We start from the raw sequence: 20243 nt of genomic DNA, 5'->3' as shown, positions 1-20243 counted from the left end.
GTTTGTCAACTTGTCAATTGCATTCCATGAAGTAGACCCAATGTTTTGTTGATTTACAAAGATCTCTTTTTGGCTAACACAATAACTGGCTTATTATTATCTACAGTTTAAAAACTAGCTTTGCTCATGGAGGGAAAAATAAAAACTATCCTGACCCATGAGTATATATGAGATGTCATCATACGGTTCCAAGATCACTACCATTATTCCTGTGAAAGGTTTGTGCTTGGAAAGCCTTCACAGCTGCTACTCTAGCCGCATTCGCTGCTCTGTTTGCAGCCATCACCACTCTCTTGATTCTCTCCTCCAATTTCACAACTTCATGTGCTTTCTCAGCTGCTTTCCTTGCTTGCTAATGAACCAAATCACCAATGCGAAATAGAGAGAACAAGTTGGTCATTGAAGATTCTAGTGTGTATTTTTTATGATGTTGGCAGCATAAAAGATAAAAAAAATTACTAGTTTACTTACCTCAACGGTATCAACAACTTTAGAATGGCTGATGGTAAAAGATGAACCAGGGCGGATTGTCTGCTCGCTGGCACAACTCAGAATGCCGTCTTCCCAGTGACCTGCCTGGGTCTCACCAGTCCTGAATGTATACATACCGAGTCCTTGCCTTCTTCCCTCATGCCAAGCTCCTTCATACTTATGCCCATTCCCGAATTGATACACTCCAAAACCATGCATCTTGTCTGCAAAATACTCCCCAGCATATAAATCTCCATTTCTGCAATATCTCCAAGATAAATATAGCTTTAAAGCCATGATACACATTTGACCAGCCAGTGCTTGAATGCTAATGCAGTAATAGAGAATCCTAAACTTTAATGTTCCCCTAGACGTATTGAAAAGGTGAGATAATCACGACAAGCAAGAAACACAAGCCAAATTATTCATCAAATGGCCGAAAGCAAATTCAAAGCCTTTCACAGATTAACAATTGATCCAAAGGTGAACAAGGGCCACAATAAAAAGGGAAAGACAACTACACGACCCTTATGGAACTCAATGTCGGAAACACTCTCAGACAAGCAACATATACATGAACCTAATACACCACCATAACTCAGTGCACAACTTTATTCTGTGAGATACATCATTAAGATTCAGATTCTCACTTAACTCTATGTCAACAGCGTATGATTTTGGAGTTAGAACACATCACAGATCAAAGCACAACCAAATTCCAGAAACTCAAATGACAAACCAGAGTAAAAGGCAATGAAGAGTAAAAAAGAATAATGCTGACCTGAAATGGTAACAACCAAGGCCATGTTTGACACCCCATTTAAACTCTCCATCGTATCTGCTTCCATCTTCAGAGGTATAAACACCACACCCATGGCACTGCCCATTGGACCACTCACCAGCATATACATCTCCTGTGTAAAACGTATAGACTCCAATTCCATGTCTTAGCCCTAACCTATACTGTCCTCGATACCTACTTCCTTTAGCCCACGTTTCAACTCCATAACCATCATATTTCCCATCAATCCACTCACCTTCATATTTGCCTTTCATGGAATAGTAATAAACTCCACTTCCTGAACACTTCCCTTTATGAAACTCTCCTTCATAGACATCATCGCTTCCAAACTTCTGAACCCAAGATCCTGAATTTGTCTTATTCTCCGAAACTGGCTTCGACCCAATAGACCAAACAACTTGGTTCGTGCTGCTCGGCCGAGAGGAAGAGAATCTCGCGGGGATAAAAGTCAGCAACCGAGCGACGAAAAGACGAATTGAAGGCAAGTGAGGAAGAGCGAATCTGAGAGAGATGGAGAAGATGAAAGATAAAGCGATAATCGCAAAGATGAGACGAAGAAAGATACGAAGGTTGATGACAAGGAAGAAGATGTATAAAGGAGGAACAGCGAGAAGAAGCAAGAAACGAAGATGGAAACAAATCAAACGTGCTCGAAGGATATGGCGTAAGAGCTTCCTCAAGAACCGAACAATCACAGGACGACACGAAGAAAGAAAAGAGAAAAGGTTCGTCGGGGAAAATGAAGAAACCGATCCCAATCGTGCCCTTGTACGTCCTCGTCGGAAACGATCGGCGGCGGCGGCGGAGATGTTAGACGGTTGAGCCACCACAGACCTTTTGTGCGGAGTCGAGATTGGGATATCAACCGTGAGATGATGATCTTGCGGATTTTTGTTATACAAAGTGAGGCCACCGACTGAATCAATGGACTTATCTGGGCTCTGATCGGAATCTTCTTTCCCGATGAATCGTCGTTCTGGTAGTGATGAATTCTTCAGATGCATTTACATAGAGAGAGTTTGAAACTTGATTGAGGGTTTGAGAAGATATGGTCTGGAATTTGAGGGTTTCTTGAAAAATTAGGGTTTTTTTTCAAATCAAAGTCTCTGTTTTGTTTTTTTTGTTCCTTAAACTGCTTCAAGAGGAGGAAGAAGAAGGAGAAAGCTCAATTTTGAACTTTTGAAAACTAAGGTAAAGAAAGGATCTCCAATAAACACCTCTGAGTTTCACTTATTTACCAACATGCCATCGATTTGCCACTTGTTTGACCCAATCCTTGATGACAGAATTAATTAATGATTAAAACAAATCTCCTTAGTTAATAAGGAAGTTTATTCTCTAAGATTCCTATAATTTATTCGCTTTCAATGGATGAATCTAACGCATAAACTTCAGGTGTTTAAAATTTTATGGCGTCTCTTAATAAAATGGGGTATTTATTTTGTCTCAATAACTATCTGGTTTATTTGGGTGGTTTGGTTGTTAATTAACAACAACCAATGATAATATGATTAGTTTAACGATTTATAATTAAAATTGTTAGCATGCACCCAAAACACATAATTCAGTGAAACCATTGGAATTTTGTAATTCATCAAAACAAACACACAATAATTTTCTTAAATAAGTAATCTGAAGATTCAGCAAGGCTTGTTTCAGAAAAAAACAAGTTTAAAAAGGTCATAAAAGCAACATTCAATAATTTCTTGGACGGTTATTAATTTCTTAATCTATTTGCAGAAATCATTAGTCCTCTTGACTGTAAAATTTAAAATGGGATTTATCATAAGTAGAGAGGCCTACCCAATTTGATGTTTAATCATGATTGGACCAAAACAATTGAATTTCTGATTTGTATTAGTATCCCAAGTAAAGTTCAACTAGATATGGTGTGTAAAAAAACTTTTGTATTCAGCCTAAAAACTAGTCAAAAGTAAAAATACACTTGTAACTGCTTGTCAATATCTTGAAATATAGCTGATATAATGATAAGCATGGTCATAGTCATGGCTCATGGTCATTCAGAATTGGAGACTACCAAAAGGCCAACCAGCCAAATCCCTGAGAATCTCAATGGATGGATAAGTTGTAGCTTTTCACTTCTTTGTTATTTAAAGATTTCATGGCTACCCATACAATACACATCATGGTCCCTATCTATGCACACAATTGCTATCTCTATCCTAATGCTAGAGTAAATCTTATGGATCTCTCAACCATTTTGTACTTTAAAAGCTAAAAAACAATGTGGAGTGAATAGTTTTGGAATCAGCAATAAAGTGGAGTATATGTAATGTAACATAGTGGATCCCATGCATAGCTATAAATTAAGTAATAGTAACAATAATGTCCAAATCAAACCAAATCTGAGATGAGATTGGGACAAACAAACAAGAGAGCTAGCTACTTCTTTGGTTCCTAGCGATCACTAAGACAAACATCACCATTTTATCTCTCAAAATGATCAAGATTCATTCCTCATCATCATGATCGAGCAATTTTAAATTCGGCTCAGACAGATTGTAAGGTCATGTGTTTCCTAGGATTCTGTGGTTTCAGGTGTCATAATGAAGTAGCAAATCTTGTAGATACAAGGAGAACACACACAAAACAATAGTTGCAAATACATAACAATGCAGAGAATGAAGAATAACTATGAAAGACTTGGCTTATGGTGAGATTTTTGGGAATTAACTGAAGAATGAAACAATGAATCTAAACATCACAACACCAATTGTGTACTGTAATTTTGGCTAAAGCTGTCCACTAAATTTGCTTATTCAGAAGAGCGGAAAATGAAGAGAATACAAGTGGGGAACCACAGATTATTAGTAGAGCCTACCAGAACACTCAGCCGAACCACAATAGCAAAATTTCTTCTTGATATTACCATTGGAGTCGCGCACCTGATCGATCTTGTAATTGTAATCGTACGTGAGTTCCTCAAGTGGACGTATAACTTCCTGTGCAAAAAACATCACGTGAGGAATTCTGGTTTCATCATACTCGTACAAAACGTCCTGCGCATACATATTAGGCGAGCAGCTATGGTTTATAAACCTCCCTATGTTCCCTTTCCGTGCTGCGTCTATGGTGAACGGATCCTCCTCATTCCCGAGGTTAAAGAGATACTCATCTTTCCCGGTAAGTACTTCAGCTTGTTTATCCTCAAGAAGCTCTCCTGCGTACTCACAGACGAAGCTTCCCACTGGAATAGATTCCAGCGATCTCACACCCCATCCCCTTGACTCTGTTTTGAAAAGCTCCAGCTTTATCTTGATCCCGTGCTGTGAGACTCGCATGTAACAAGAAGGCGGGCATTTGCAGTGTGGTCCACACTCATAGACCAATGGCTTTACTTCTAAAATGGCTCCATCGTTATTATACGGTATCTCTCCACCGTTTTTTGCAACACAGGAACACGTTTTTGATTCGGAGCAACGTTTTGTGCAACCGCAGGTCCTTGCAGGAATTGGCTTACACCAATCCGGATATATCATTTTAGCCGTGTAGATAAACGGAGGGGGTATCTCGTCGTCTATATCATTCACAGCGCGTATGGGTAATGTCTCTTCCCCTCCTGAGATGTCAACATTGCAAAGAACTTCCCTGAACTCCGTTTTCTTTTTTTTCTCAACCACTTTCCAAGAACGCTCGGGTTGTCCAGGGATACGTCGGAGTTTGAACTTGAAGACAAGCTTACCGTGTGACCCGGTTTCTTCCCAATACTCTTCCACCAGATACAAACCATCATAAACATAGTTCTTTGCAGCAGCTGATGATTTTAACGTCGTATTCTTGTAGCCTTTTATGACCCGCACAGGGTTCTTTTTGTGTATACTATTTTTCAAAGCGAGGTTTCCTTTAACAAGCTCTTGGTCTTTGGGTTCATTATCATTCTTTCCCTTTTTCTTCCCCAAGTTTCCGCCTTGGCCTGTATAGATCAAGACATCAGAGTTATCAAGCATGTCACCATAACCTCCAGATGATACGATACTCAAGGCAACTAGTTCCCCGTCGTAGTCTTTCATATAATCTATACCACTTTGACTTGGTCTATGTAAACCAACAGGGTTCAGGTCCATTCTATATTGAAATCCATCGCCAACCTCAACACCAGGCACAGCTCCGATAATATGAGTACGACTTTTACCTGTAGCCTCAACTGGTTTTGGAACTGTAACTTTCGACTTCTCAAGTTCCAATGGAACCACATCTTCTTGCAAGCTAATGCTTGGAGCCTGGGCCTCCACCATATCTATCTCACTTGTGTTCTCGGTTACATCAACTGATTTAAAGCGATCTTGGCCGACCACGTTTTCTCCAGGAATCAACTCAACCTCAGCTTCAGAACAAGGAACAAAGTCATCAGAAACATTCCTATTGTTCTCGCGAGTATCAGTTAGGAACTCCTCCTTCTGTAAAGTTCTCGATCTGAGCCGCATGGAAACAGTTCCACAATCAGGTGATAACTCGCTTTCTGCAGCAACCTTAAACCGCTTGGACTTCCTCCTACCAAGGGGATCAGTGTATCTACCATTCCCTGAAGAAACTGATGTTGCTGGTTCCTCCTTAGAAACATCACTACCACCGCGCAACGAACTAAGTATTGATGACTCTGAATGTACCATGTTATTTATCTCCAATTCCTACTCATGTAGTAGAAGAATATGAACTATAAGAAACACCATCCTAGTAGTTATCAACTTTTGCTTTATTACATGAAAAACAAAACACCATCCTACACATGCAGATCTTCAAAACCCTATACTGAGAAATCTCACAAACTTCATAGTCTCAAAATTACCAACTTTTGCCTAATTACATTGTCTAGTTCTCAACAGAAAACGCAGTAAAAACGAGAGATGGAAGCGATTAAAACAAAAAAAGATCAAATCTTGCGTCTCAGAAGAAGGGTACAGAGATTTTTACCAGGCGAAATCAAATTGGCGGAGATGACGAGACGATTGGCCGGAGCGGGAGATAAGAGGAATCGCCTACTCAAATTGGGCAAAACAAAACAAAACAAAATCAGTTTTTTATTAGTCTTTCTTTCTTTCTTTTTCTTTTCGAAATTTGGGTAAATTGTCTTTCACTCACTCAGATAATAACTATTGTTATCTCAGCATGCATCTCATGCCTCTCTTCTGTGTGGTTAAACTGCTCTGTAACCTCTACTTATTCTAATTATTCTTATATATGAAGAAAACTGCTATAATATTGATTTAGGGTTTTTATGAATCCACAAGACCATAATAATGATGTTTTCTTGTAAATATAATATTTGAGAATATATTCCAATTTGTTTACCTAATTTTTTTTTTTAGATTTTTAGTATTTTTTTTTTGGAAATACAATTTTTTAGAATATTCTAGAGATCTTCATATTCCTATATTTTAGAAGTTTCTCAAAACAAAAAATTACATCTAAAATCTTTCAAAATATTAAAGGACAGCTTCTCTAATCTGCTTATACTGTTAGAGTAAATTTTTTCCAAATCGATTTTGGTTTTGAGGAAACCGAAACCTCTATCAAAGAGAGGCTTTCAATTCAGATTTAAAATGAGAATATCACGTTTTAAACCTTCGAAGTATCACTGGGTAGCACTTTAAACCTCGAGAGAATCTCACTAACACTATAAACCTTTAAAATTATTTTACTAACACTTTGAACCTTTAAAATGATTTTACTAACCCTTTAAACCTTAAAACTAACTTTCATTTTTGTACCGCCATAAAAAATAACAGAATAATAATATTCGTCAACGCAAAATAGTTAAACTATGTTGGTTTAATTTAAATTTTAATTAATTTTAGTTTTTATAAATAAATAAAAAGATAAAAATAAATTTGTGTTCATCTTCATTGTCCACAAAACTTTTACGGTTTTACTCTTCATATTATTAATCCTTTTAATAAATGCATCTCTACTAGATTCTAATTCAAATTGATTGACTTCTCATTGGAAATTTCACATGAATATTCTAAATATATTGTCGTCTTCAATTTTACATTTGTCAAATGTTTTAACCTTACCTCTGATTCTTCATTTTTTTTGCTTTGATGTATTTTTTTTATCAATCCTCATAGATAATTAAATTAAATTAAATTAATTAAATAAGTATTTAAATCGAACCAGCATAGTTTAACTATTTCACGTTAACGGATATTATCGTTCTGTCATATTTTGTGACGGTACAAACAGAAATATTAATTTTACGGTTTAAAGTGTTAGTGAAATTATTTTAAAGGTTTATAGTGTTAGTGAAAATATCTCAAGGTTTAAAGTGCTACTCAATGACACTTTGAATGTTTAAAATGTGATATTCCCGATTTAAAATTGGCGTTAGATCAACAACTGAACACAAGGTTAGTTTCAATTCGATTTTAAATTTTAATTAATAAATTAATTGAATTTAATTAATTGGAAAGAATTTTATAGATTTACTGGAATTAAGAAATTGGATAGAGGTTTGAAGGTAATTTATAAATTTCTAAAACTCCAAATTGAGGACATGAAAATCGACCCAAGTTGGTAATTTTTTGTTTTTAAGAGATTAATTACGCAAAAAATCGTTTTCATGTGGGTTTTAGCCGTTTCTGAAAGAAAAACACAATTTTTTTGTTCGCATTGCAGAGGAAGAAGTAACCTTCAATGTGTGTTAGAGAAGAAGGTTGTGATTGAGGTAAGGAAAAGGAGTGTCTTTGTATCGAGAGAAGGGGAAACAAAACAAAGAAATCAACAAACTTTGTTCTTTTCCAACAGTGATGGAGCATAGGTCGTTCGACCATATTCAACTGATTCGAGAGTCTCTGACTCCTAATTTGTTGTCCTCAGATATTTGTGTTGGCACAAACATTGTTCTTATTATTTCTTTTTGTTGTTGTTGTGGGTTTGTTTTTAAGAGTCTCTTTGTTTTCTTGTTTCCATCTTCAGGTCATTGAGAATTTGATGGAGATATTGTTCTGTTCTTTAAGGAAATTGGACACAAACTTTGTTGAGAATATGTTGTGCATATTTTTGACATTTTTTTTTTCACCAGTATATAACCTCTCCGTTCCTTTTTGTTTTTGTATGTTTGAATTGAATTGACTTTGATATGAAAAAAAATATAATAACAAACACTTTCATATGGAAAATACTACTTAATGCTATTGTCTAATGTGATATAAGCAATGCCGGCTGCAAGCCCAATTTTTTTATAATTATTCTTTTAAAAAAAAATTATTGACAACCAAATAAATAGAGGAGTTGGATTCGAACCAGACATTTGACATTAATAGCACATTGCTCCAAGCATCAGACCAAGAGAACTTTACAAGAAAAGAGGCTGATTAATGAGTATATTATCTCACGGCCGCAAGCACCTGCTTGCCCTGCTTGTACTCTTGGCCGGTTCTATGTATCATCTAGAATTGTTGAATAATGTCAAAGTCTCAAAACTTACTAAACCATAGTTTGAGATTAAAGGTTAGTCTTCCCATCATGTCACTTATAAACATTGATCCCAAAAAATGAGATGCAATTTTTGTTGTTTTGTTTCTTGGGATAAAATTGTTGTTGTTGTTTTGAATATAAAAAATAAAGCTCAGAAGAAGAAACTAACCATGACATTAGAATCACCTAGCCTTTGGCTTACCAAATAAGCATATGGTTGTTGTTTCCTAGTGTGAATCCATCCAACTCAAGAGAAAACGAGTTTGCACATTTCCTAGGTCCAACACTCCAACAACTACTCGACTAAGAGCACCCAAATATTTTGATTTGATGCCTTTTTATTCTATCTTTTTTTTTTTTTTTTTGCCGTCATATCTTTTATAGTACTGCTTTCTATCAATTTATCATATACCTAAACAAAATCTTTATTCTTGTCCTTTCCCAAACTTTCCCATTATTTTTTTTTTTAAATCTCAAAAGCTCAAAAGAGATAATCATAATAATAACATAACAGCAAAAAAAGCCTTATAATAAAGTAAATGAATAATAAATTAAATTTTTTAAAATTTTTTAAAGAGATTTGATTGGTTACACATTATTATAATAAGCTAATTTATTCATGCGTCGACAAAAAAAAAACGCTGTCCTGTATAACACACAACCAACCACCATCAACAACAGTAACTTGTTATTATTATTATGCAGCTATTGCTCTCTCTTCGTCTTCTTCTTCCCATTTTCTTCTCTGTAATCCTCACTTTTATCTCTATCTAAATGCAGCTATCTCTCTTTCAATTCTCCGTCTTAGCTCCCATTTCGCTATGAATTTGTCTCGGCTACTCCGACGACTTCCCCTGTCGGTGAGTTTCGCGCCTTCGAGAATCTTCTTCTCTGTATCGAGTTTTGTGTGAAATTTGTATTCTTTAGGCTTCTCTCATGATGTTTGATTCTGGGTTCGTTCAGGTTTTATTCTTCCTATAAGCCCTTTTGCGCGTTTGGCGTGTTATGTTAAAAGATTGTAATTTTAAATTTCAAGTTTACTCGAGTTCTTGGGTTCATAAAACGCAATTTGGGATGATTTTATCTTAATTGGGTCGTTCTATTACTTGTAATTTTGCATAGAAAGTGTTGTAATTTACGAAGCTGAAGTCTGTGTTGTATCTCTTGTGACAGAGCTGGTGTTTTCTTCAATAGAAGTCAGGTTAAGTAGCATTGTTTACAAAAGGAGATGACTTTGGGAGGTTGGAGTCAGAGATTTATCCAAGCAGCAACTTCTTCTGAATCTGAGGATTCTGCTTTGGATTTGGAGAGAAATCATCATCACTGCAATCACTTGAGTTTTCCATCATCATCTTCAAGTCCATCTCCTCTTCAGCCATTTACACTCAACATCCAGCACGCTGAGAGTAATGCTCCTTACTTCTCCTGGCCTACTCTTAGCCGGCTTAACGATGCTGTTGAAGACCGAGCTAACTACTTTGGAAATCTCCAGAAAGGGGTTTTACCTGAAGTTGTTGGCAGGTTGCCATCAGGACAACAAGCCACCACCTTGCTTGAGCTCATGACCATTAGAGCGTTTCATAGTAAAATCCTGCGCCGGTTCAGCTTTGGTACTGCAGTTGGGTTTCGGATTAGCCGTGGTGTTCTAACGAATATTCCAGCAATACTTGTCTTTGTTGCTAGGAAAGTCCATAGGCAATGGCTAAGTCCAATGCAGTGTCTTCCTTCTGCCCTCGAGGTTGGGTTATATCTTGTGTTCATCCATTCTACAAACAGCTTTTCAGAAATGTTATCGGAGCATATATGATAAGATGTTGTATTCATTCCGTAATAGGGTCCTGGAGGGGTATGGTGCGATGTAGATGTTGTGGAATTCCAATATTACGGTGCTCCTGCTGCAACACCTAAAGAACAGGTTTATAATGAACTTGTAGATCGTTTGAGAGGAAGTGATCCCTGCATTGGCTCGGGTTCTCAGGTACATCTTTTTTTTCATCCTCCCATCTTCTAAGAACTGTAACTGTAAATTCTCAGTTTCTGTTTCATGTTGTGTAGGTTGCAAGCCAAGAAACATATGGAACCTTGGGAGCTATAGTGAAAAGCAGAACAGGTAACCATCAGGTTGGTTTCCTTACTAATCGGCATGTTGCAGTTGATTTGGATTATCCAAGCCAGAAAATGTTTCATCCTTTACCTCCAAGCCTTGGACCGGGTGTCTACCTCGGTGCAGTTGAGAGAGCAACATCTTTTATCACAGATGATCAGTGGTACGGCATATTTGCTGGCACAAATCCAGGTACTCCAGTTATAATTTTATGGCAAATCTCTGCATCGTTCTGTTCAGGAACCGGCATATCTGGGGACACTCTTCTTTCATACTGATTACTGACTATACAGGTCATCTTTCATATGTATCCCAATGCAGAAACATTTGTGAGAGCGGACGGTGCCTTTATTCCTTTTGCAGAAGATTTCAACACGAGCAATGTAACTACGGTGATAAAAGGCATTGGTGAGATAGGAAATGTGCACGTTATAGATTTGCAATCCCCAATTGATAGCCTTATTGGGAAACAAGTTGTCAAAGTTGGAAGAAGCTCTGGATATACCACCGGAACCATAATGGCTTATGCATTGGAATACAACGATGAGAAAGGGATCTGTTTCCTCACGGATTTTCTGGTCATAGGCGAAAACCAGCAAACTTTTGACCTTGAAGGTGACAGCGGAAGCCTTATACTCTTAACTGGTCCAAATGGTCAGAAGCCACGACCAGTTGGGATCATTTGGGGTGGGACAGCCAACCGAGGAAGACTTAAACTAATAGCCGGTCACGAACCCGAGAATTGGACAAGTGGAGTGGATCTTGGTCGTCTTTTGGATCTCTTGGAGCTTGATCTCATCACATCGAACCATGAGCTTGAAGGTTTGGAACTCTTTTTCCTTATCTTTTATTAGAATGGTTGCCAAGTTTTCATGCCTTGTTCTTTGTGGCTTCTGTACACTTTGCAGCAGCCGCCCGAGAACAGAGGAACACTTCGGTTACAGCCCTTGATTCAACTGTTAGCCAGTCATCCCCGCCCGACCCTGTTCCATCAGGAGACAAACAAGATGAGAGCGTTGAGCCATTTATTCCACATGAGTTTCATATAGAAGAAGCTATCAAGCCAGCACCTGAAATAGAGGAACTTGTGTTCATTGCTCCTATATCCGTTAACGAGTCCACTTATGCCATTAAAGGGCAAGAGATACCCAAATTAGACGATCTCGTCGATTTAAAGAACAGTTCCGAAGAAGAGGTTAACGTATCGTTGCATCTAGGTGAGCCCAAACTAAAGAAACCAAAGTTTTCTTAGTTAAAGCCGGTTTAGTTTGGTTTGATGGCGACTTGAGTAAATCCTCAAAATTTTATGTCGTAATTGTGCATAGTATTATTATTCTTTGCTACCAAGTTATGTTGCATAATTGTATAAGCGTAAAGTTTTATGAAATTTAAAGAAAATCATTAATACCCTAATGTAACACTAACCGGATAATAAAAGGAAAAAGACAGGAATTTCCTTTTATTACCTGCAGAGAAAGAAAAAAAATGGAAAAAACAAAAACAAACACATGTAATCAAGTCTATAAATAAAGAGGTTTACACGCATCGATGGATCGATCACCAAACCAAACAGATCAAACTTTGTTCTTTGGCTTGACTATCTCTCTCTCTCTCTCTGTCTCCAATGGCGCTCGAACATTCGATCACTATGGACTATTATGAATCAAAAACACCCCCCAATACCGACATTTTCAAAGATACAATATCGTTAGTAATAAGATTCCGTGGAATCAAGCGCACTTTTTTGCGGGGTGCTAATAGTTGTCTTGAAACCCTAATTCAACAAACAACCATCGGCACGAAAGGAGTTTTAAAACTGATAACCAAGATCCCGCGTGACATAGTTGATGAAAACTATTGTGGTTCATGGTTGGCCCACAGGTTTAAGGCTGAGGGAATCCCCGGATGTATTCTGGACCGCATCGTTCCTGACATCACCAAAGAAGTGACTATGCTGAATCGAGAAAAAAAAGGAGAAATTGGTTTCATAATTCTATCTCAAGTTGGATTTACTGAAGATACTTGGTTTAGTGATGTGATAGATGATGATGACTCCCAAGATCATCCTCGCTTACAAACCGAACAAGACTCATGCTGCACTATCTGTCTAGAACCACTGGGTGAAAGCAGTACTACTACCACGAAATTGTTATGTTCCCACCGTTTCCACAGGGACTGTATTCTTCGGTGGCTGCAAGGCGACAACAATCTTTCCTGTCCTCTTTGTCGTTACAACGTTACCTAGCCATCTCCCGATCCTAGAAAAAGCTCAAGCCCTTTTAGATCTCATCTTCTCTCTCTCTCTCTTTCTTTTTTTTTTTTTTTTGATAACCAATATTGTATATTTATCATCGATCTTAAATAAAAGAACAATTTAATCATATCAATTTCAAAGCTTATTCTTTTCTTTTTGGTTTTCAGGTTTATTGGAGATAGGAGCGGCTCACTGGTTTGATGCTTTTGTCTTTCTTGTTCTTAGTTTCTTCTTTTCCATTGTTGCTGAACCTTACCCCGTGTAACACAAGCTTCAGTTCCTTGGACAGCAAGTTATAGTCATACAATATTGCTCCCTAACACACCAACCTCTCTGTTTTGTATAGAAAGGCTGCTACTATACTAAAACTGTCAAACCAAATAGGTCTACGAAGAGCCGAGCCGCCCATCAAATTGGTAAATCTCTTCCATTGATGTTAAATTTACAAGAATTATCTAACAAGTTAAAGGTTGATCGTTTGTAGAAAATTCAAAGTCAGTGATGACCTTCTCATGGTTGTGATATTCTATTTTCTCTGCTAGAGGGGCGCTTTGTCCTTCCACTACTTCCATCCCTTTGTTAACCTATTCAAAATCAAAGCCTGAGCTTAGAAATAAAAAAAAACTGTAGATGACACTGCCTAAAGATATGCAAATTAGAAACGTTAAAATGTGGATGTCAATGTTATATACCGCATTTTCCTCTGCATTGAGCTTCTCTTGAGTAACTGTGTTGAGTGGAGGAGACCGCGGATACAGAACTCCTTGCAGCTTCTCTGATCCGATTGTGACAGTAAAAAACCAAAGTTTTCTTAGTTAAAGCCGGTTTAGTTTGGTTTGATGGCGACTTGAGTAAATCCTCAAAATTTTATGTCGTAATTGTGCATAGTATTATTATTCTTTGCGAACGAAAGATGTACCGATACCAAGTTCTGTAGCATAATTGTATAAGCTTAAATGTTTATGAAATTTAAAGAAAGGTATTAATAATCACTAACCGGATGATGATCCAGAATTTTGACTTATGATTTCCGGTTTGGTCAATTAGAAAACCATTCACACTGACTTAGTTAAAACTTAAAGGTCAAAGGAGCGAATCCATTCAAATGCAATTATTGAAATAGTAGATAGTAAAAACTAAAAACTAAAAATGAGTAGAAGTATGAGATTTGTGAAAGAAAAGAAAAAGTGTTAAGGTAACATGAAAAGCTTTACAGTTTCGGGGCTTCTAAAATTTTATGCAATTATGGTAAGGAGTCTAATGACCACTTTTCATTTGCTTTTCAGTACGAATCTATTTTGACAAGAAATCATTAGGGTGGGTAAACAAACTTTTTGGTCAAGTGGCCTCTAACAGTGCCACCAATCAAGCTCAAAAGTTGTACTTAACCGACACCTTCTGTGAAAAACACACATAATTACATACATGTACAAATCAAAGCTACCTTATGACATAAAAGACATGACATTTCTGATCTAATCTCTTCTTCTTTTAAGTTTATATATATACTTTCTTTATGTGGTTCTAGTTATTTTGATGTAAATTGTATGGTTATGGTGCTTATGGATTATATGTTGGTTGGCGGTTATAACTTAAAATATAAAGATTATCGATTAAAAATTACTTGACTAGCCCAAAAAAAGAGGTAAATAACTCTCACTCCCTAGTCCTTATAATAATAACACTCCAACGTTCCCACTGAGCAAATCATAGAACCAACGACATGATGATCTCTCTCATCATCTTCTCCTTCTTCCTCTCATCCTCTCTCGCATCCAATGGACAGTTCTTCGACGAGAGCAAGAACTATGAAGGCTCCTCCGATCTCGTAGACCTTCAGTACCACTTGGGTCCGGTCATATCCTCGCCGGCGACGAGTCTCTACATCATCTGGTACGGCCGATGGAACCCAAATCACCAATCTACAATCCGAGACTTCGTCTACTCTGTCTCTTCACCGACACCGGCTCAGTACCCGTCAGTCTCCAACTGGTGGAAGACGGTGAGGCTATACAGAGACCAGACTGGTTCCAACATCACCGACACTCTTGTCTTGTCCGGAGAGTTCCACGACTCAATGTACTCTCATGGATCTCACCTCACTCGCTTCTCTGTTCAGTCTGTGATCAGGACTGCCGTAACTTCCAAGTTACCACTAAACGCTGTAAACGGCTTGTACTTGGTCTTGACCTCAGATGATGTAGAGATGCAAGAGTTCTGCAGAGCAATCTGCGGGTTTCATTACTTCACTTTCGCTAGCATCGTTGGTGCAACCGTACCGTATGCTTGGGTCGGGAACAGTGAGAAGCAGTGTCCAGAAATGTGTGCGTACCCGTTTGCGCAGCCTAAGCCATTTCCAGGAAGCGGGTTTGTAGCCAGAGAGAAGATGAAACCGCCAAACGGAGAGGTGGGAATCGATGGGATGATCAGTGTGATAGCCCATGAGCTGGCGGAAGTGTCAAGCAACCCGATGTTGAACGGATGGTACGGAGGAGATGACGCCACGGCGCCAACAGAAATAGCGGATTTATGTTTGGGAGTGTACGGGTCAGGAGGAGGAGGAGGGTATATGGGGAGTGTGTATAAGGATAGGTGGAGGAATGTGTATAATGTGAAAGGAGTTAAAGGAAGAAAGTATCTGATTCAGTGGGTTTGGGATCTTACTAGGAATAGATGCTTTGGACCAAACGCTATAAATTAGAGACAATAATGTCTGTTATCCTGAGTTTGAAGCTTGCCGGAACCTGTATATGGTTTATCTTCGCCTTACCAAGTCGAATCTTTGCATTTGTCAGTTTAAGACTTTTACAAAATCTAAGGTATTTTAGCTGTCAAGATTCACTAGAAAAAGTTTCTGAACCTAACCTATGCTTTTAACATGAGCACAAAAATCCACAAGTACCTCAAAATGGCTGTTCTGCCAAAGTATGTAAACATTGATTCTATGCTAGTACTAGATATTATACAGTCAACATGATTAAGAAGACAAATTAAATGGCACAACAGCTAAGGAACAACCTGCACCTTCTATTGTAGAAGTACATCCTGGAAGAGGCCATATTCTCTGTCCTTTACTACTTCCAACTCCATTTGAGCGTTTATCGATCATCACGTCCAAGGAAGTCATGGAAGGGAACCTCAGTAGCCGACTGTGTGGCCAATACATTGCCAATAGGATCACCATCGTTTCCTCTTTCTTTGTCTGAGTCATCTTCATCACGTCCAAGGAAGTCATGGACAGGGACTTCAACAACTGACTATGAGGCCAAGATACTTTCAATAGGATCCTCATTTTTGCCTCTATCATTTTCCGAGTCATCTTCACTACGTCCAAGGAAGTCATGGACGGGGACTTCAATAGCAGACTGTGAGGCCAAGATATTTTCAATAGGATCCTCATTTTTACCTCTATCATTTTCCGAGGCCAAGACAATTCTAATAGGATTATCTTTGTTTCCTCTATCCTTTTCCGAGTCCTCTTCAATGAGTTTAGGCCTCAGCAGCTTCCTTTTCTTGTTCTGAGAAGCTGGGGTTTCAGGGCTTTCTTTACACCCTTGAGTTGGATCACCAGGGCTCTTTTGAGCTTTGCTACGGCGCTTAAAATTAATGAATGGTAGCTTTTGAACACTTTGTTCCATACTTCCTTCACAATCCAACATATCATCTGGAGTAGTCTCAATTAAAGGGTGGGTCAAATCATTGTCAAGTACCTCTGCTCTCTGAATCTTTTCCTTTTTCTTCTTCGGTTTGCCAGAATCCTCAGAGGTACTCATATTTGATCTTTTTTTCTCCATCCAAACTTTGTGACAGTCGTTTAAAAAGGCCATGACCTCATCGACTGATTCAGTGTCCGGAGACGTATCCTTTTCAGCATAACGTTCTCTTGAAGGAGGCACACCAAGCCTTTTGAAGACACTCTCTCTGGTTCTAGTTCTTCCAAGTTCAGCAGGATTAACACGCTCTTTCATTCGAGTCACCCTATTGTTAGAGTCAAAAGCATCACCGCCAAAATCTTCATGCCGTTGAGAAGCTTGGCCTTTGTTATTAGTTCTGTCATACAAATCAGCTCCATCCCCTGATGTTGAAGGATAAGCAAAAGAAGGGTAAATACTGGAACCCCGAACAGCCATCTTGTTTGTATAAGAAACATGACCTCCAACTTCTTCTTGGTATTGATATGTTTGAATTTCACTGTTGAGTCCGTCCTTGGGAGAAAAACCCCTTGATGATGAAGGAGTAAATGAAGGAACGATGCGGGGGTCGGGGTACGGTAGCCTCTCAACCGTCCTCATGTTTTCAGTGGACCCTGTAGAAGTTAAGTTACCAGGAAACTGATAATGACGCAGATGTCCATATCTGGATTCAGATTCAGCACGCGCAACTACAGACTTGCCAATGTTAGTTTGGTATTCACGATGATGTTCAATAGGCATTGGAATATAACCCAGACTACTAGTGTTCATACTAGTACCATTATATTCATCAGAAAATGGTTGGACTGTCTCAGAGGGCAAGGCGTCACTGACATAACCACCACCAACAGGTATATATTCTTCTCCAGAATCACAATTTGAGTTCTTGGGCAAGGCGTCACTGACATAACCACCAACAGGTATATATTCTTCTCCAAAATCATAATTTGAGTTCTTAGAGGGCAAGGTGTCACTGACATAACCACCAACAGGTATATATTCTTCTCCAAAATCATAATTTGAGTTGGCTGGAACGAAAGCTGAGCCAATTAAATCAACATTAAGTGCACCAAGATCATGCCTAGATCTTGTCATTGTTGCATCTCCCATGATACCAGGCTCACAAGGGTCATAGTATCCTCTGTTTGTTCCATATGGTAAGTCTTGAGGTATGCTACGAGGAGTAACCACTGGAACTGCCTCAAACTTAAGGTGTTCTTTGTCGTTAGACCACAGACTTTCCTGTGCGATACCATCTTTTTCATTGTGCTTGTTTTCTACCCAGCCACTTGCAGTGTGTCTCAGGTTCTTCGGGACTCTTCGATCATTAACAGGAGAATTATTAGTTAAAGCATCAGTGCCAAAGCTATAATTCAGGTTAACGTCAGACGTGTCTCCAGAGTACTCATTCCCTTTAGTTGGATCAACCTCTACGCCAATAGCAGATTCATCCTCAAAACCATAATTTTCTGCTGGCCTACGATCACGGGCTTCTCCTGCAGAAGTAACTCTGAAGGGAAACTCACTGTCAACATCTCCATCCGTTTCTCCTGCATTAAAATTCCGAAAGCAGCGATCACCAACTCTATTTCTCAGATTCCTTTCAGCTTCTCTAGTGGGTTTTACAACTGCAGTTTTCCTCAGCCTGGATCTATCTTCTTTCTTCAAGCTAAACAACTTCAACAGCTTCTGAACCTATACATGACATTTCCAAACAGAGTGTCAGACCACAAAAGAAAGTAAATCAACCCCGCCTAATAACAACTAAACAAAGATAGTTCGAGAACTATAACCATAATAAAGCAGAAATGTTTAGATTTACAGGGAAAAATTAAGCACACACACCTGAGCCTTGGAGAGTCCAAAATTGAACTTAGTTGCTGTAAAGTAGTTTTCACGAATAGCATGACGAAACTCGCTTTCAGGAAGCGGCCTACAACGCCACTTCTCAGTAAACTTGACCTAAGAAATGAGATCACGGCAAAAAATGTAATGTTTGACACAAAAAAACCCAAATACTCAAAGGAGGAAAGTGAATCCCAAGTTACCTGAGCAGGGAACTGTTTGCCAGAAGAGCAGAATGCATCGGACTCAATGTTGATTGCACCATCAGAGGAAGCCTGAAAGACACCATGTAGCTGTCTACTCTCGAATTCAAACAAAAACAACAACATTCCGGCTTTGACCTGTTTAACAAAACCGGCTTGCCTCATTGGCAAACCGAAAAGCTCTCGTCCAAGGCATTCCTTTCTCGTGGAGTAATTGGACATGAAAATTGCACCAAAGTCAGGGTACTCTCCAGAAGCACCACCATAGGGTTCCTCCATATGCTTCATCCTCCGATGCTTCGGCATGCTGTTACAGAGAAACTAAAAAAAATAACAAGACAGAGAAACTAACTATCCTTCATTTTGGACTAGAACAACAACAACAACAACAACAAGGAAAGAAGACGAAAGATAGTGACGCAATTGGAAAATTTAAACATCATGAAAACGCTGACGTTAACTCTTATCACAAAGCAATCATAATCAAATTACAATAAGACATGTAGTAGAACGATGAAGCCATTAATTTTTATAGAGAGATAAAGCAATGTTACAAAATCAGACCTGGATAAAGGAATTCACGTCTTTGGAGTTTGCCTGGTTTGTTAAAATCGACTTCTACCAAAAACAAAAACAAAAACATAAAAAAAAAAAAAAAATCCCACAAAGAAGTTGAGAAGAAACAAGAATTATAAATTACCGGACACACGAAACGGCGAAGGAGGGGAGGGGGAGCGAAAGAAGAAGAAGAAGAGATTTTTTCTTTTGGGGCAAAGTGAACAAAACGCAGAGAAACCGAGGAGAGTGGTGGTTTTTATTTTCCGTTTTCGTTATGAGATTTTTTTTTGGTTCAGCTCTCTCTCTCTCTCTCTATATATATATATATAGTTTTGTATTTTGGGTTATGGTCCCCACCCCCATATACTTTATCATCATAAATATTTTACTCTTCTTTTTAATCGACAATATATTGCAATTATCATACCTTATCTTGTATGATTTGCTGAAATCAACTCCGATTTCTATTGCGATCAGCGGATTTACTTTTTTTTTTTACTTTCTTATTTGATTTCGTCTCTGTTCAGTAATTCAATTGGGGATTTTCTTTTACTAGTTAAGAAGTTTGCATTATAATTTTGGGGTTATAAAGGAAAAGTGAATGGGTGAATTTAAGCATAAGCCATTTTTTTTTTTTTTTTTGCATTGACTTTTCACCTAATTGCATTTAAACCCCTCTAATTTATTATATGGTTCAATTGCGGTTTAATAATAATTTTTATATGTATAAACACATACTACATTTTTGGTATACGGGAGAGACATCAGCAACCGTAAATGGTAAAATACTAAAAATACTGACAAAGTGAACCATACGAACCGCAATCACTATTTAATGGCTCACCGTTGAGTTTTCCCAGAAACAAAAAAAACAAAA

The 20243-nt window shown here is 38.2% G+C and overlaps 6 protein-coding genes across 15 annotated transcripts; 3 read left to right on the top strand and 3 right to left on the bottom strand.

Annotated features, from left to right (window-relative positions):
• Nucleotide 1: 1 nt before the first annotated feature.
• On the bottom strand, nucleotides 2-2454 carry LOC104792271 (uncharacterized). Of its 3 annotated transcripts, none has more exons than XM_010518386.3 (3): nucleotides 1253-2454; nucleotides 472-730; nucleotides 2-352 (listed from the first exon to the last, which is right to left on the bottom strand). In XM_010518386.3, the coding sequence occupies exons 1-3, from the start codon at nucleotides 2275-2277 to the stop codon at nucleotides 179-181; spliced, it is 1458 nt and encodes a 485-aa protein (XP_010516688.1). In that variant the 5' UTR covers nucleotides 2278-2454; the 3' UTR covers nucleotides 2-178. The 3 variants fall into 3 exon arrangements, with proteins under 3 accessions (XP_010516688.1, XP_087310588.1, XP_087310587.1); XM_087454462.1 differs by having other exon boundaries at nucleotides 472-695; nucleotides 1253-2449; XM_087454461.1 differs by lacking the exon at nucleotides 2-352 and having other exon boundaries at nucleotides 561-695; nucleotides 1253-2429.
• Nucleotides 2455-3942: 1488 nt separating this feature from the next.
• LOC104792270 (histone-lysine N-methyltransferase, H3 lysine-9 specific SUVH5-like) lies at nucleotides 3943-6509 on the bottom strand. Of its 2 annotated transcripts, XM_087454460.1 has the most exons (3): nucleotides 6374-6509; nucleotides 6206-6270; nucleotides 3943-5922 (listed from the first exon to the last, which is right to left on the bottom strand). In XM_087454460.1, the coding sequence occupies exon 3, from the start codon at nucleotides 5902-5904 to the stop codon at nucleotides 4102-4104; it is 1803 nt and encodes a 600-aa protein (XP_087310586.1). In that variant the 5' UTR covers nucleotides 5905-5922; nucleotides 6206-6270; nucleotides 6374-6509; the 3' UTR covers nucleotides 3943-4101. The 2 variants fall into 2 exon arrangements, with proteins under 2 accessions (XP_087310586.1, XP_010516686.2); XM_010518384.2 differs by lacking the exon at nucleotides 6374-6509 and having other exon boundaries at nucleotides 6206-6323.
• Nucleotides 6510-9353: 2844 nt separating this feature from the next.
• LOC104792269 (protein NARROW LEAF 1) lies at nucleotides 9354-12227 on the top strand. 4 transcript variants are annotated; one of them, XM_010518381.3, is made up of 6 exons: nucleotides 9354-9570; nucleotides 9884-10448; nucleotides 10545-10688; nucleotides 10766-11006; nucleotides 11136-11636; nucleotides 11723-12227. In XM_010518381.3, exons 2-6 carry the CDS (start codon nucleotides 9939-9941, stop codon nucleotides 12064-12066), a joined length of 1740 nt encoding a protein of 579 aa, XP_010516683.1. In that variant the 5' UTR covers nucleotides 9354-9570; nucleotides 9884-9938; the 3' UTR covers nucleotides 12067-12227. The 4 variants fall into 4 exon arrangements, 3 of the variants coding, with proteins under 3 accessions (XP_010516683.1, XP_010516685.1, XP_087309825.1); XR_015559351.1 differs by having other exon boundaries at nucleotides 9381-9570; nucleotides 11108-11636; XM_010518383.3 differs by having other exon boundaries at nucleotides 9381-9570; nucleotides 11726-12227.
• Nucleotides 12228-12438: 211 nt separating this feature from the next.
• On the top strand, nucleotides 12439-13059 carry LOC147942908 (uncharacterized). The gene has a single exon (XM_087456231.1). The coding sequence runs from the start codon at nucleotides 12439-12441 to the stop codon at nucleotides 13057-13059; it is 621 nt and encodes a 206-aa protein (XP_087312357.1).
• Nucleotides 13060-14791: 1732 nt separating this feature from the next.
• Nucleotides 14792-15903, top strand: LOC104781913 (protein EXORDIUM-like 7). The gene has a single exon (XM_087453698.1). It carries the CDS (start codon nucleotides 14792-14794, stop codon nucleotides 15767-15769), a length of 978 nt encoding a protein of 325 aa, XP_087309824.1. The 3' UTR covers nucleotides 15770-15903.
• Nucleotides 15891-19669, bottom strand: LOC104792268 (uncharacterized). Of its 4 annotated transcripts, none has more exons than XM_087453696.1 (5): nucleotides 19509-19669; nucleotides 19373-19423; nucleotides 18809-19129; nucleotides 18606-18722; nucleotides 15891-18455 (listed from the first exon to the last, which is right to left on the bottom strand). In XM_087453696.1, the coding sequence occupies exons 3-5, from the start codon at nucleotides 19112-19114 to the stop codon at nucleotides 16326-16328; spliced, it is 2553 nt and encodes an 850-aa protein (XP_087309822.1). In that variant the 5' UTR covers nucleotides 19115-19129; nucleotides 19373-19423; nucleotides 19509-19669; the 3' UTR covers nucleotides 15891-16325. The 4 variants fall into 4 exon arrangements, with proteins under 4 accessions (XP_087309822.1, XP_087309823.1, XP_087309821.1 ...); XM_087453697.1 differs by having other exon boundaries at nucleotides 18809-19115; XM_087453695.1 differs by having other exon boundaries at nucleotides 18809-19115; nucleotides 19373-19426; nucleotides 19509-19667.
• Between the last annotated feature and the right edge of the window lie 574 nt (nucleotides 19670-20243).

This window comes from Camelina sativa, chromosome 6, assembly GCF_030686135.1.
Source record: "Camelina sativa cultivar CO46 ecotype springtype chromosome 6, ASM3068613v1".
Taxonomy (NCBI): domain Eukaryota; kingdom Viridiplantae; phylum Streptophyta; class Magnoliopsida; order Brassicales; family Brassicaceae; genus Camelina; species Camelina sativa.
Note: the sequence above shows the minus strand (reverse complement) of the source record. Positions and strands in the feature narration are given on the sequence as shown.

Bases quoted from the DNA above. Each gene is read 5' to 3' on its own strand.
- LOC104792269 (XM_010518381.3), top strand. From the start codon at position 9,939: ATGACTTTGGGAGGTTGGAGTCAGAGATTTATCCAAGCAGCAACTTCT. The intron at 10,689-10,765 runs GTACATCTTTTT...CATGTTGTGTAG, and splicing joins GCATTGGCTCGGGTTCTCAG to GTTGCAAGCCAAGAAACATA. The intron at 11,007-11,135 runs GTACTCCAGTTA...ATCCCAATGCAG, and splicing joins ATTTGCTGGCACAAATCCAG to AAACATTTGTGAGAGCGGAC.
- LOC104792268 (XM_087453696.1), bottom strand. From the start codon at position 19,114: ATGCCGAAGCATCGGAGGATGAAGCATATGGAGGAACCCTATGGTGGT. The intron at 18,723-18,808 runs GTAACTTGGGAT...CTCATTTCTTAG, and splicing joins GCAAACAGTTCCCTGCTCAG to GTCAAGTTTACTGAGAAGTG. The intron at 18,456-18,605 runs GTGTGTGTGCTT...TGTCATGTATAG, and splicing joins TTGGACTCTCCAAGGCTCAG to GTTCAGAAGCTGTTGAAGTT.
- LOC104781913 (XM_087453698.1), top strand. From the start codon at position 14,792: ATGATGATCTCTCTCATCATCTTCTCCTTCTTCCTCTCATCCTCTCTC.
- LOC104792271 (XM_010518386.3), bottom strand. From the start codon at position 2,277: ATGCATCTGAAGAATTCATCACTACCAGAACGACGATTCATCGGGAAA. The intron at 731-1,252 runs GTCAGCATTATT...GAGATATTGCAG, and splicing joins CTTGGTTGTTACCATTTCAG to AAATGGAGATTTATATGCTG. The intron at 353-471 runs GTAAGTAAACTA...TTGGTTCATTAG, and splicing joins AAGTTGTTGATACCGTTGAG to CAAGCAAGGAAAGCAGCTGA.
- LOC104792270 (XM_087454460.1), bottom strand. From the start codon at position 5,904: ATGGTACATTCAGAGTCATCAATACTTAGTTCGTTGCGCGGTGGTAGT.
- LOC147942908 (XM_087456231.1), top strand. From the start codon at position 12,439: ATGGCGCTCGAACATTCGATCACTATGGACTATTATGAATCAAAAACA.